Source organism: Danio rerio, chromosome 21 (genome assembly GCF_052040795.2).
Source record: "Danio rerio strain M-AB ecotype USA chromosome 21, GRCz13ab, whole genome shotgun sequence".
In the NCBI taxonomy this organism is placed as follows: domain Eukaryota; kingdom Metazoa; phylum Chordata; class Actinopteri; order Cypriniformes; family Danionidae; genus Danio; species Danio rerio.
The window spans coordinates 47,510,936-47,526,679 of record NC_141041.1 but is presented as its reverse complement, the minus strand read 5'-3'; the positions used below and the strand labels follow the sequence as shown (position 1 = coordinate 47,526,679).

The 15,744-nt window shown below is 40.7% G+C and overlaps 1 protein-coding gene across 3 annotated transcripts in view; it reads right to left on the bottom strand.

Annotated features, from left to right (window-relative positions):
- Positions 1 to 14,864, bottom strand: part of gabrb2b (gamma-aminobutyric acid type A receptor subunit beta2b) — a 151,475-nt gene extending 136,611 nt beyond the window's left edge. For all 3 annotated transcript variants that reach the window (XM_087301932.1, XM_087301933.1, XM_087301934.1), the window contains exons 1-3: positions 14,708 to 14,864; positions 14,474 to 14,565; positions 13,910 to 13,977 (exon numbers count right to left, since the gene is read on the bottom strand). In XM_087301932.1, coding sequence (XP_087158058.1) covers positions 13,910 to 13,977; positions 14,474 to 14,565; positions 14,708 to 14,790 — 243 coding nt within the window. In that variant the 5' untranslated portion in view covers positions 14,791 to 14,864. The remainder of the gene's footprint in view (positions 1 to 13,909; positions 13,978 to 14,473; positions 14,566 to 14,707) is intronic.
- Positions 14,865 to 15,744: the final 880 nt, after the last annotated feature.

Here is a 15,744-nt window from a genome sequence, read left to right as displayed (position 1 = left end):
GCTCATTTGAAATTTGTTTCAAGCAACATTTTTTGTAAAATCACAAATGTTTACTTTAACATTTGACTGTTGTATATAGGTAAAATGGCTACTAATGGAAGTATGATGATAACAATTATTGTTCTTTTTCGCACTAACAATTTATTTGACATTTTACTGACAAAAAAGGATTATTTCTATGCAGTTCTTGCATAACACCAAATATAAATATATTACATATATATTAGCTATATTAGACATAATATGTTGCATCAGCCACAGCCATATCACCCTGCAGCCCAAGACCGGTTACTCACGGAAGCTAAGCAGGGCTGAGCCTGGTCAGTACCTGGATGGGAGACCACTAGGGAACACTAGGTTGCTGTTGGAAGTGGTGTTAGTAAGGCCAGCAGGGGGCGCTCAACCTGTGGTCTGTGTGAGTCTTAATGCCCCAGTAAAAGTGAAGGGGACGCTACACTGTCAGTGGGCGCCGTCTTTCGGATGAGACGAGGTCCTGACTCTCTGTGGTCATTAAAAGAATCCCATGGCACTTCTCGTGAAGATTAAGAGGTGTAACCCCGGTGTCCTGGCCAAAGTCCCTCTATCCGCCCTTACGATCACGGCCTCCCAATCATCCCCTACCACCGAATTGGCTCTATCACTGTCTCTTCACTCCGCCAAAAGCTGGTTTGTGGTGAGCGCACTGGCACTGTTGCCCTGTGGCTGCCGTCGCATCATCCAAGTGGATGCTGCACACTGGTGGTAGTGTGGAGAGACCCCCCCCCCCCATGATTGTGAAGCGCTTTGGGTGTATGGCCATACACAATAAATGCGCTATATAAATACACATTACATTACATTACATAATATCGTCATTGTACTATTTTTTTTTTTTGTCAAATCTTTATGTACGTTACATGTGTGAGCATGGGTCACGAGTTAACACGACTCCTAAGGCACTGGTACACATGAGTCTACAACTATGAAAAAAACATGGTTTGAGCAACTGATGAAGTCAATCAGAGCTATTCTATCAGCGGGAGAGTTAGTAAAAACACGTTAACGCGAGTACATGTACATAAACAACATGTAAACATGTTAACATCGATGGAAACATGTTAACATAAGTCCACAAACACAGCAAAGCATATTTTGACAGATAAAGATATTAAAACAGACCTTTACATGTATAGTTCTGAGTAGCTCAGAGAAATAAGGTGATTGATGTGTGCGCTGAACCTTTTGACCACACGAGTTCGAATCCCGTCGATGACATTCATTTTGGTTGTATACTGTTCTACTACACAGATATTAAAATCAATAATGCTCACAATGACACTGAAACCAAGTAATAAGAATCTTCATTTGGTATGGGCATTTTTTATTGCTGTGACAAAGTGACGAATCTTCCAATCTGCAAACGTAAACAGCTTACATCTGGAAAGTGAAACCGTAACACCGGCAGGGTCAGTTGGCATTTCTTTGTGAAGCTTGCATGTTCTCCCTGTGTTGGTGTGGGTTTCCTCCGGGTGCTCCGGTTCCCCCCACAGTCCAAAGATTAAAGTCCAATGTGCTAAAGGGCATTTTGAAAGACGTTGTGGTAAGTCTATTTTACTGTAAAATGAAATTGACCCTGCTACTTTAAAACACATTTACAGGTAAGTTATTGTAAAAGGGCAGTTGTGGTAAATTGCTTGAAACAGTGCTGCCAGTAAGTTACCGCAAACATACAATAAAATGTCTAACAGTGTAGGATGAGGTATTGAGCGTTCCTAGTGCACTGGTTAATTGCTGCTTTTTAAAACATCATCGGTTGCATTTAGGGAAGGAGAATAGTGTGACCAGTCAGTCAGTCAGTTAGTTGACTGGTGGATTTTCATGAGAGGAGTAGGCGTGAAAGGCACTCATGAGAGGAATTTAAGATCTTAAAATGTGTCCACAGCGGTCTCTGGCAAATTTGCAGAAAAAAAAAAAAAAAAAAAGTTGTTGGGATATATTTGACACTCTCTAGAAATGTATATAGGGCTACGTTTTCAGCCTGGGTTGGAAATGATCTTTCTAGATCATCCAGCAGATTAATCCATTTTTACTTCTACTCTTGGCATCTCAAATAATGCACATCTGGCTTGGTTTTGCCTCGCCCATAAGCTGTTTCCAACAGTGCATGTTCAGCTGGGTGATGCTGTTTTCAATAATATCAATAATAGCAGCACTATTGAAGTGTCATTACATTAAATCCGTCTAATGTCTGTTTTAATATGTTTTAGCCACATTGAGATCTAATAAATCTGCATAATAGGATAGGCTTTCAGTACAGCGGTAAAGGGGGGGAAAGCAAAAGGCAGCATAAAGGTTGTCAAAATAAATTCTGAAAATGGTTTGTTTGTATTCATTAGCGTTCTGTCTTTATCCCACAATAATAACGGATGCTGTAACCCGTGTGGGCTGCACAGGGCAGAAAAAGCATCTGCAGCTGTCAAACACTTGCTTGAAACTACTACAGTTTCATCTCTGGTATAAAACTCGCACGCTTGCGAGAGAGAATCACTGGTTATGATTTGGTTTTTAAGTTCTATGTAAAACCAGTGATCATTTCTAGCGTTCAACCTTATGTCATTCCAAACACATTACATCTCTTTGTCTTCAGAGCATACATTAATATACAGTGGAAGTCAGAATTATTAGCACCCTTTTTTTATATATATATTTCCCAAATGATGTTTAACAGAGCAAGGAAATGTTAACAGTATGTTTGATAATATTTTTCCTTCTGGAGAAAGTCTTATTTGTTTTATTTCAGCAAGAAAAGAAGCAGTTTTTAAATTTTTAATCATTATTTAAGGAAAAAATTATTAGCCCCTATTTTGTTTCGATTGTCAACAGAACAAACCATCATTATACAATAACTTGCCTAATTACCCTAACCTGCTTAGTTAACCTAATTAACCTAGTTAAGCCTTTAAATGTCACTTTCAGCTGTATAGAAGTGTCTTGAAAAATATCTAGTCCAATATTATTTACTGTCATTATGGCAAAGATAAAATAAATCAGTTATTAGAAATGAATTATTAAAAGTATTATATTTAGAAATTTGTTGAAAAAATCTGCTCTCTGTTAAACAGTAAATAGAAAAAAAAGAAACTGGGGGCTAATAATTCAGGGGGGCTAATAGTTCATAATATGAGCAAAAAATACCATCTTATACACTACACCTCCATCATTGACTCAGTCATCTGCACATCAATAACTGTCTGGTTTAGCTCAGCTACCAAATCTGACCTCCAAAGACTATGTCGGACTGCTGAGCGAATCATTGGTACAACCCTCATTCTATCCAAGAACTGTACTTATCCAGAGCAAGCAGAAGGGCTGCCAAAATCACTCTGGACCTCTCACACCCAGCACACTGCCTCTTTGAACTGTTACGCTACAGATCCGCACCAGAACAGCCCGACACAGAAACAGTTTCTTCCCTCAGGCAATCCATCTCATGAACATTTCATTCATTCATTTTCTTGTCGGCTTAGTCCCTTTATTTATCCGGGGTCGCCACAGCGGAATGAACTGCCAACTTATCTAGCAAGTTTTGATGCAGCGGATGCCCTTCCAGCCGCAACCCATCACTGGGAAACATTCACACACACATTCACACACACACTCATACACTACAGACAGTTTAGCCTACCCAAGTCACCTGTACGATGTCTTTGGACTGTGGGGGAAACCGGAGCACCAGGAGGAAACCCAGAGGAAATCCACGCAAAGGCAGGGAGAACATGCAAACTCCACACAGAAATGCCAACTGAGCCCGAGGGTCGAACCAGCGACCCAGCGACCTTCTTGCTGTGAGGCGACAGCACTGCCTACTGTGCCACTGCCTCACCCCTCATGAACATTTGATAATAATAATTGTGGAACAAACATCACTACTTGCCATACACTTGTATACACATGTACACTTATTTAACAACACACTTTACATGCCAGTTTGCACATACCAGCTGCACATATAACATTGCATATAGTAATATAGCTCTACATACACTTGTCTATTTGTATATTTTTGCATTCACTGCTTACTGCTTTTTTTATATATTTATTAACTGCTTTTTTCCTGTCTCTGTAATTCTGTTGCACTGTAGAAGCTCTGTCACGAAAACAAATTCCTCGTATGTGCGAACATACCTGGCAATAAAGCTCTTTCTGATTCTGATATATATTGTAACATTCACGTAAGCACTGAATATTTGCGACACTAATTTACGACTAGTAGAAGAGTTTACTAGTGATGGTTAACCTGTAATACGGCAACACGTTGTGGATTAAAGCTGGAAGTTGTTGGTACTCACTGTCCGTCTCCTTATTTAATTACTGCACGCCCCGTGCAACAAATAAAGTTAAACACAGAACAAGACATATATAAGTATAGATTTTGTATGCTGGTCTTTTTGTAAAGCACTTTGGTCAACCTCTGTTGTTCTTAAATGTGCTCTTTAATAAAGCAAACAAACAAACGTGAATTAAAAGAAATTCACATTCTATAAACCACCAACCACATCTAATTACCAAAAGTCAAGTTTAGCATGACCGTGAAAAGACCTTAAAAATGAAAGCTCTTTCCATCAGTGCTTGAAAAATGCACCTAATTTTATTTGTATCGCAACAACGCAGCTCCATCATCTGTAAACAGTTATGCTAATCTAATTACGAATTTAAAAAATGCAAAAATCATGTGGCGTGTCTCCCAGTTTGCATGTTTGAGAGGCAAACGTGCTCCTTATCTCAAGAGTATTGAAACAGCGCAGTCCAGCTGGGTCAACAACACACACGGCAAACCAGTTCATGCTTCAGCAGGAACAGATACGCCACTCATCCTAAAACATCGCCCATTTCATGCTCGCAAATTATCGTGATTTTCAATCAGAGCAGGCAGAGGTCACCAAAATGGCATGTCACAGGATTTGTGGCACATTATATCATCAATCTAGCACACTATTATCAGCATTCCTACACGAAATGATGGAACATTTCAGAATTGGAGGATTAATGTGTTCCCTTTTTTAACCCCCTTTTAATTTAGACTTAAAACGATTGGGATGGTTTCCAGGATCCTCCAACACTCATGCTAAGCTCTCAGCCTCTTGGTTTCCTGAATATCTTATTCGTATGCAGTGTGATTATTAAGCCATCAACCTGTTTTGAGAATTTTTAATGCACATTTGATATGTTTTACCTTTTATACATAGTTAAATCTTGTTTCCATCATGTAACTGAAAAAAATGGGGGCGGCACGGTGGCTCAGTGGTTAGCACTGTGGCCTCACAGCTAGAACCTCGCTGGTTCGAACCCCGATATGGCTAAGTTGGCATTTCTGTGTGGAGTTTGCTTGTTCTCCCTGCGTTGGTGTGGGTTTCCTCTGGGTGCTCCAGTCAGTTTTCCCCACAGTCCAAAGACATGCACTATAAGAGAGGAATATGTGGAGGCATGTGTCAAAATTTGATTGATGACCGCCTTTTTAAAAAGTAAACTGGAAATCCCGCCTTAAAGAGGCGTGGCGGTTATCAATCAATTCTTGACACGTCCCCGCATATTCCTCTCTCTACTATATGTGAATTGGAAGCTGAATCACTGGATTGTTTTGGTTTGCCATTGGTTGCAGGTGCCATTTACTTTATATTTTGTGACTTGCAAATGAGGTGTAAGGCAAGCAAATATTCACTTGTGCTTAAGTATGACACTCAAAAGTGAGCTCAGGTGCATCGTGTTTTCACTGATCGTCCTTGAGACGATTCTCCAAATTGAAATTGAGCCCACATGTGGTAAATTCACTTGATTGGATATGATTTGGAAAGGCGCACACCTGTCTATATAGAATACCAGTGTTAGGAGTGCATGGAAGTGCACAAACCAAGCCATAAAGGTCAAGGAATTGACTGTAGACCTCTGAGACAGGATTTTATTGACAAATCTGGGGAAGGGTACAGAAGAATTTATGCATCATTGAAGGTCCCAATGAGCACAGTGGCCTCTGTTCCTAAAGACAACAGGAAGATGTTTGGATCCACCAGCACTCTTCTTTTAGCAGGACTGAGGCTGCGTCCGAAACCGCCTACTACTCAGTAGGTACTGCATTTGAATTTAAACGTACTAATCGGCCATTAGAAAAGTACGTTCTATACAGTATGATTGTGAAAAGTATGAATGGAATTCGGACGTACTACATCCGCCATTTTGTCATGGTCACGTGACCTACCTGCGTCAGTTGCGTCGCCTCACTTCCATTCATGAATTCTCTCACGGGGCATTATGGGATAGCGCAGCGTGCATGGGATGCGCACTTCAGAATCTCGCCGGAAGTAGTAAGTCATCCGGGTACTTCTCGCCTACTGATTTTCGAATTCTATGAATTCGGACATACTACTCGGCTCACATACTGATTTTAGCGTACTATATAGTATGGAAGTATGCGGTTTCGGACGCAGCCTGAGTGATCGGAGGAGAAAGGCCTCACACTGAACAAGCTCTAGCTTTAAGCCTTGGTCACAATGCACTTTTCGGCTCATAGATTTCCATTCATATGCATGCGAATATGGCAGACCAGAAAATGCAAGCTTAACTGTGTTGTAAAGTTCAACTTGCTGAACTCTGATCTGCAAAATTGCATTACATGATGGTGTGAGACCAATACAAGATCAAAACATGACATCTCAATGCAAAAACTTAAAATATAGAGCAATCGCTCGCTTTTTCAATGTCTAATCATCTTGTTTAATCCAGCCCCTTGTCGCAGCACCATGCGACAGATTTTTAAACGCTCAATCTCTAAGTTACCTTGGCTTTACTCTGTAGACTTCAGGCTCCAGACCAACCCTCATCAAACACAACTAACTGATGGGATCTGAAGGAGCACTTGGTAATTACAGATTTGTTTGTGTTATCAGGATGTCAGCTAAACTGTGAAGGTAGGTAGATCTCCAGGAACATGTTTGGGCGATGGAGAAGAGAATCTTCGAGAAGTACAATCATCTCTGCAGGATCTCTGCATGATGGTGTGTACGGAAGGAAGCCTCTCCTCAGTAGGAGGCACATGACAGCCCAACTGGAGATTCTGAAAAGACACCTGAAGGAGTCTCAGACTTTGAGAAACAAAATTCTCTGGTCTGATGGAACTTCCTGAACTCTTTGGCCTGAAAGACAATTGTATAATTTGTAGGAAATCAGGCAGCGTTCACTACCTGAGCAATATCCCAGCAGGCACACAACATCATAAGATGTTAATAATAGGTTAGTTTTAGGCATTAGGAAACTAAAATTCAATGTCTATCCAGCATCTAAGGACAACGTTATTTTGACGTCCAATAACCACGTCAAATTCTATGTGTTTGGTTGATTTTAGGTTGTGTTGGAACGTGACTAAAATCCAACGTTTGATAGATGTCATAGTAGTAACATCCACACAATGTCAAGGTGTAACATGATTAGACCTTGATATTTGGTTGATTTTGTCAGGGTTGGTGAGGGGAAATGGGGAAAAGGGAGCGAGGACTCAAGAGCAGGAATAATGGAGAATTTATTTAATAATAAAAAATAAAATAAAATGCAATATAAACTACTGAGGGGGAAAACATTAACAAAACAAATACATGCACAAACAAACTGGACTGGGCAGGCTGGCAAGGATCGGGACTGGAAATACAATTGGACAAGACTTCAAATGACGACATGTGATGACGAACTGGCACAGGACAGTAGACATGAGGGGTTTATAAACTGTAGGAAATTAACACACAAACAGGTGAACACAATTAACTAATAATGGGTTAACAAGGAGGGTGGGACTAGACAATAGACAGGAGAGCGCATGACACAAAGAGACAACACAAGCCATGCGCTCACATAAAACAAGATTAGAACACGCAGCCAATGAGAACTCATTAACCGCGTGTTCATGACACCACAAGCATGGGGTGCATGTAAACACACCACGTGCTAAACACAACACCAACAGAAGACTGAACGAAAGACCCGAGTAAACGATGAATGAAAACACTCACCGTGCACTCACACACGCAGCGTGCATGTTTCATCCCAGCGCCGACCAAAACTGAAACCAACTAGACTGAGACGCTGGGAATGAAACTCCACGATGCAGACAGATTAACACAAACACGAGTACAAGAACGCACGCGTCCGAGGCACGCAGAGCCCACGCGACCCCATCAAGGATGAGACAGAGCTAGTGTCCGAGCTTTGCCACCAAAACAAGATTTTACAAGACCAGAGTGGCAGAACCCTGACAGATTTTAGGTTGGATGTTGGACATTGATGTCGGTCTGATGGTGGGTTTTGACGTCAAATCAATTTAATTAATTTCCGAACAAAATCCAATGTTCCCACGACGTTAGGGTACGTTGGGGTGCCTGCAGGGACCCTACAGCAGGGGTCAACTAACATCAGAATAATGGATTGCTCTTGATGTTTTTTCTTCTAATATCAGGACTATTTCAATTGGATGTACATCACAAAAAAGTGCAATCTTAACTTCTGTTTCTTGGTGATATTTAGGAAATGGGGAAATTCGAGAGGTTGTTTTGTTGCTGTTGCTCATTTGCAGACCCAAGGCTTCTGGGCAAAGTTAGGAGGGTGCAGATTGTGTGGCTGCTCTGTACCAAACATCCCTCTTGAGCTTGATATGAGATGCAACCAGTAGCCAGTCACAGGATATAAAGGATGTGACATGGGTTGTCTTGACTTTGCTGAAAACCAAATGTCTGTACCAGGAATTTAAATTAGCTGGCTTAGTTTGTTTGTTATCAGGGGTGGCACGGTGGCTCAGTGGTTAGCACTGTCATCTCACAGCAAGAAGATTGTTGGTTCGAGTCACAACTGGGCCAGTTGGTGTTTCTGTGTGGAGTTTGCATGTTCTCCCTGTGTTCTCCCGGTGTTGGCGTGAGTTTCCCTCACAAGCCAAAGACATGCGGTATAGGATCAATTGAATAAACTAAATTGGCCCTAGTTTATGGGGGTGTGTGTCAATAGCCCCTTTCACACAGATATGATACCGGTAAATATACAGAAAATTTCGGGAACGACTTTACCGGTAAATACAAAAAAGTGCTGTTCACACAGGCGAGGACGTTACGGAATTTTTCCGGAAAAGAGCATTCACACATCCACTCCAAAATACCAGTAAATTCTGACATCATTCACCAGAAATGACCTCTAAACGGCTGCGCTTGTGTTTGTAAACATTTGACTACATCACAAACTCTGTGGATGGATCAGTATTGTGAACAAATTCGATGAAAATAAATGGAGAAACACGTTTGCATGTCGAGATATACATGATATGTGTGTGTGCCCATGGACTGTTTCATGGGCACACGCAAAGCTTGAAGGTAAACAAACAACGGCTTATCATAAGCATCTCATCGATAATTAATTACACGGTTGGCATTAAGATGAACATATAAACGTTATCTGACTAATTTCTAGCAGCTAAATGTGTCTGGAAAAATATTCTAAGGCTTTTATTCTCATAAACCGCGCGGACGTGAATGCGTCTGACTGTTCTGATTGGCTAAAGCAGGCGTCTCACATCAGCACGTTCTAGACGTGCACGAGCTCTTTCCGGCAATCTTCCTTTTGCGTTCACACAGCGCAGCATTACAAGGCAAATTACCGGTAATGTTACAACTTCTCTTTCCGGAAAATAGCCAGAACGAATTTACCGGTATTTTCAAAAAGGGCCTGTTCACACACACACACCTTTCCGGAAAATTGCGGGTAATTTTCCCGAAGGGTGTGTATGTGTGAAAGGGGCTAATGAATGTGTATGGGTGTTTTCCAGTACTGGATTATAGCTGGATGAGCATCCACTGTGTAAAACATATGCTGGAATAGTCGGCGGTTAATTTCACTATGGCAACCTCTGTCATGGAGACTAATTGAATGAATGAGTTTGTTTGTTTGTTAGATTTAGTTTGCAACATTTCAGAGTTGTAGGTACCATGAAGGTACTCCATAACACTATGGAAACAAAAAGTGATCAAAGTCGAGCAGCTTCACGCTACCAAAAACCCAAGATTGGTGCAAAAAAAAAAGTAATGTTGATGTGCCTCAAAGAACAGTAGCGGGAACCACTGGTTTGGAGAAAATAACTAAGATCTAACTTCTGATTTTTCTTTCCTATAGGTCAAGGTCATGGTACAAAAACAGAACTGCAGTGAAGACCGAAAGAAAGCAAAGAATGCATGTTTACACTGCAAACACCAATCTGCACCTAAGATCAAAAAAAAAAAGCAATTGAGCCTAGAAGCAGCAAGACCATTCATTAGCACTCGGTTTCACTTTCACCTCTTTGTTTGAATTCATCTGTCCTTTGGTGAATCACACACACCCAAGGCGCTGCGAGGAGCGCGACCTTCCCTAGAACCACACCCCTGACTGCCTTCAAGAAAATGGCAGGTTGTTAATGTCATGAAGCTTTTGCAAGTCCATGTCGGCGAGTCATATCGCCTGCGGTCACGTCTGGCCTTTGCTCTGCTCTCCAGGCAGACCTACTATACCATCTAACACCTACTGCGGGTGATGCGGAGGACCTTTGGTGATGTGACCACGTACGTGAACAGAATCGAATGAGTCAGATGCAATATAAAGCTATAAGTTGAAAGGCACAAAGGCTTTTTGCTTCAGCGCAGCTCCAGCGGGGTAATTCCGAGCAAGCCACATATAAGTTCATATATAATTTAATAATGCAATGGATCCCAGTCCTGAGAGGTCTGCGTGGAAAAATGGGGTAACTTTATTTCAAGCAAATGTTTGCTCTGCTAACAACATCTACAAGATGGACGGGGTGCATTTCCAAACTATGCTTCACACACTTCCGAGAGCCGAGTCATTTATACTCAATGATTCAAAAGGGAAATAACCGGAGTGCTGAAGGTTATGGTGCTCAAATCAAACCATCTAGATGTTCCAATATGTCCTTTTCTGACAGACTATCAGCAAAATTTACAAATTACTCAACATATGTAATTTAGCATCCTTACATTTACTTAAAAATAAATGGGAGACAATGACCAATGTCAGATCAAATTTGGCACAAAAAAACAATAAGAATTTTCACATCATCCATATGCTTCAGACATGCTGTAATACAATTTTGAAGTGTGCATCGTTTGCACAGATCCAAAGTCAGACTCTGTAAGTTTAATGCTGACCTCGGCCCAGTTAAATGTGACCCATATCTGATTTTTTGCTCATGTGTGACACAGATCGGATCCGTTCTATGACCGTGTAAACACGAAACAAACGCATGCATTCGGATATTCAGAGATCGTTTTCAGGCCTCCTTCATATGTGGAAATAAATCAGATGTAAATCGTATATGTATTGAAAAGCGGTGTTGTCGCGCCCGTACTGTAAAGCGATGGGGGGAGGGGGGTGACTTGAGCGCGCACTCAAGAGCGGTGTTGTCACTCGCCTACTCAAGGGCGGGACGGAGGGTGTGTCGTGTCGCGGTGGCACTTTTAATCATTTTGGAAGGGCACTTTCTATCCAAGACTAAACAGGGCATGTGCTCTGCACAGGTTGAGCCCTATGTGTGCACGTGCCTGTTGACATGAATGTCATAGTAAATTTTCAACTAATTTTTAGTAGTATAATTATAATTATAACAAATTATTATGTGTCTGGTAGGCGACCTTCGTTACATAAGGTTAACATGGAAATATGAAATAAATTTTAATATACACAACTTTGTGCTTTTGTGCCCAAAATGTAATAAACTGGAACAAAAGTTATTGATATATGAAACCAAAGACTGTTAAATGCTCCCAAATTGATTTCAAAGTCAGAGTAAATGTCATAATGACTAGCCGAGGAAAGCCTGCTTCACAGTAAAATATAGTTAATTCTACACGAAAATACTGTGCAATCACAGTAATGGACTTCACTCTCTACTGTGAAGTTACACTATATGGCTGTAATTTCACAGTAATTGAATGTAACTAAATTACAGTGAACTACCTCACAGTAATTTGGTGTAAATTTACATACAGTATTTTACTGTGAAAGTAATTCAGTTATCAGCCAGTAATTTACTGTGAAATTAAGATGTTTGTTTTTACTGTGTACGAACTTAGTTCAGTCAGTGTGACTGCATTAATGTAAAAGCACAGCATCATATCTATAGCTATGACTGAATTCTCTTATTTACGCTCGCATGCACCTCTCAGTGTCGTGAATAGTGAATGAGTGGTTCGAATGCTTGAATGTGTAAATAGTACAGTAATGCCTCTGACACATAACTTGCTTCAACGTGTAACATCCGGAAGGATGTAAAGATCAGAGTTCGAGAATGAATGTGTGCAATATCATAAATGCACCTTCTAGAAAATCCCACAGCCACTATCCTCCTGCAACACAGATCAACAGAGAACGGGGAAAAAAACATCATAACAGCGCTGCTCATTATTCTGTCAGGAATCATAATGAGCCTGCAATGTAATAAACATTAATGTCTTGTTTTTACGATCAACAAAAGTAGAAGAAAATAATCGAACCGTGTAAATGTTTCCATCATGTTTCTGAATAATTTCGACCACATTTCATAAGCTTTATGACTTTCATCAGTATTTAAATTCAAAGCAGTCAAGTGCAATTACCTCATCACCGCAGGTTGTAAAACCAGTTTGATCAAGGCACCAATTGCATTCTAGTGGGTTGAAACTGTTTACAGCATACAGGAGAGGCGGAGATTACATCAAGCCGGGCTTCACGGATAAGAAGGGATAGTCGAAAATTCTCCAAAACAAAAAAGCCAAAGATTGTTATCGCTCATTCATGATGGATGCGTGGGACTGAATCTTTTATTGTTTATTCAAAGAGGAAAGCCTGGCCTGCTCCTCATCTCCCATTATGACGCATTGCTTCAAGTGCCAAAACCAAATATTCCCCATTGCCACAGGGAGCTGCATGACATCAAGGTTCATGGTGATTTGGACACTCACTCTAGCTATTTATCCAGTGCAAAAGAATGTTTAATCCAGATGAATGCATGCTGCATCCCAGCCAGGAAAGAAAAAAAAAATGTGAAAGGGCTCAGAGCAGTGATCTGTGTATTTGCGCTTTCTTGGCCTTGTAATGACATCATTTAAGCTCGCGGACACGGGCACACACAAATGCATTCACTCAGAAGCGCACAAACTTAGACATAAACAGCGTAATTGCAATCATTGTTTTGTCCTGGGGATGTCTTGACAGTATGCAATGTTGCTGAAAGCATTAATAATTACTGTGCGGTGGGATCCCAAAGACAAACACGTGCGCTTCATCTCAAATCCTGTATTCTGTACCAACATGTGCACTTATTTCAAGACAAAAAAAGCTCTCAAAATGTGGCTAACAGTACAAACAACCTGAAATACAACCAAATTCGAGTCATTGTTATGAAAATCACCTCACTTGACCAGACCTCAAAACCCAAAACTCCATGTTGTATTTCAAAACCATCACTAGGGGATGCTCTTGTATCTAAGGGAGAGAAGAAAAAAAAATCCCACCAGATAACCTTATGGATGGGAAAGAGTATAAATAACCAAGATGGATAAATTCGTGTTGGTATCCACTTGTTTTAGAAGTCCCAGTCAAACAAAAAAAGCATTCATTTCATATGCAGAGGGAAATATGTTGCCATAGAAACCACAATAGCTCCTGACCATTCCTCAAGTGACCACACGTGAATACTGAGTGTAATATGCAATATATGGTGTAAAAATGAGCACTGATGAAGACTACAGAATGCTTACTACAAGAGTATATCAATAATAAGTAATAACTTGTAAAATATGATTTCAAACATATACATTGGGATAGAGAAGAGAGTGTAAATGGGGTTAAAAGGAGCTCTGCGTGATAGCAGACTTACCATATTTACTTCTGATACCATGTCTATACTGGCTATGTCTATATTCATCCCCACTCCCACCGGAGGACCTAAAGAACCAAACCAAACAGTAGCAGTGGCATTAGAGCTAATTAATTGTGTTTAGCATGATATATGAACATGTGAGGCACATTATTCACTTAACGTCAGCCTGATAACATCCGGGAGGTAACCAAAAAGTGAGCCAAAGATCGTCTAAACACACGGTTTTCGTTGTGACCGAATTTATTAGCTGCCGTCGTGGTGAGCGTCACCGGCGATACTATTAATGATTAATTTTGGCAAATGGCAAGAGCCACTCGAAGCTGCCATGGACGTGCAGATGTTTAAACTGGTGTCATGCATTCCATTCGTCAACTTTGACTGGTGGGAGATCGCGTAAAATGAAAACAAGTGCGCCCAAGTCTCATCTCCGAGCCTGAGGTGTATTCGCGGTACATTCGCGCGCGTCTTCCATGTTGACGCGCGTACGCTTTCCACTATATCAAAGTTGAGAGCTGATGTTAAAAGGCTGACGTGACAGACCTAATTACAAACGTGCGTTACCTCCAAAATCTGGCCTCAAGCGAATGTCATATCCTTTCAATAGTCTATCAACAGTTTCTTTTACGAGAGACATATTGCTTGGATCATTGACACTGCGAAGAAGGGGAAAACACACACCGTTAGAGACGTCTCCTTAAAGAGCGGTGTACTTGTGTGTGTGTGTGTGTGTGTGTGTATGTGTGTGTGTGTGTGTGTGGAGTACAGACAGCCGTATGAAGTGTGAGGAGAGCTTACCTTTGCGCACACACCACGGCCACTATCACGGGAAACGTCCAGACGCGCGCGAAGCTCTTTTGCCTTATTCTGAAGATCGCCATACTTTTATATGTTTTCTGGTTTCCGTGAAGACAGAGAAGATCCAACTTAGAGTGCGCTGTGCAGTAATTCCTCTGTGGTGCGCATGCGTACATACTCCAGCGCAGCATCCAGAAGCGGTATGGTGCTGATGGTGTTCGAGGAGCACTTTCCGATCAGATACAGGGAGATGTTAAAGGGAAAACAACGAAAACATCAAAGTGATGACAACTACAGTGTGTGAGAATCAGGAGAGAAGCAGCACTGTCTTGTAAAGTGAGCTTTTTGTGTTTTTTTTTTTCTTTTGACATGAGGCACACATCTGTCTTAATGTGAAGTAGGAATCTTTTTTTAATCATTAAAATCTTTAAATTTGAATGAGTGTTGAGTTCTGTTGGTCTGCCTTTTGGAGAGGTGTAGACGAGCTGGATCCTTCAGAGCATCACCACCCCAATACGTCAAGGGGAATCCAAAGCAACCCCCTTACAATGTGTGTGAAGGACAGGGACCTCAGCGGCTAAATAAATAGGCTGTGCAGTTTATTTATGCTGTCATAAGATTCACAACATTCATCTGTAGATTAAGTAAGGAAACGTGAAATATTATATCTATAAAGCAGTTTAAAAAGTATGTGCCATATTTGAATAAATAAATAAAAATATAATAATGCATGTCCACATAAACCTTTAAAATAAAAAGGGTATATTCATCAACAAAAATGTGGCATTAATATTAGTATATATTACAGGGAAATATAAATGGGAAAACTAGGAAAACATCAAAGTGACGACAACTACAGTGTGTGTAAATCAGTAAAAAATCAGCACTGTCTTGTAAAGTGAGCTTTTGTGCATTTCTTCATTCAAATTTGACGTGAGGCGCACATCTGTCTTAATCTTTCTTTTTTTATCATTAAAATATTTAAATATGAACTTTACATGAGTGTTGATTTCTGTCGGTCTGCCTTTTGGAGAGGT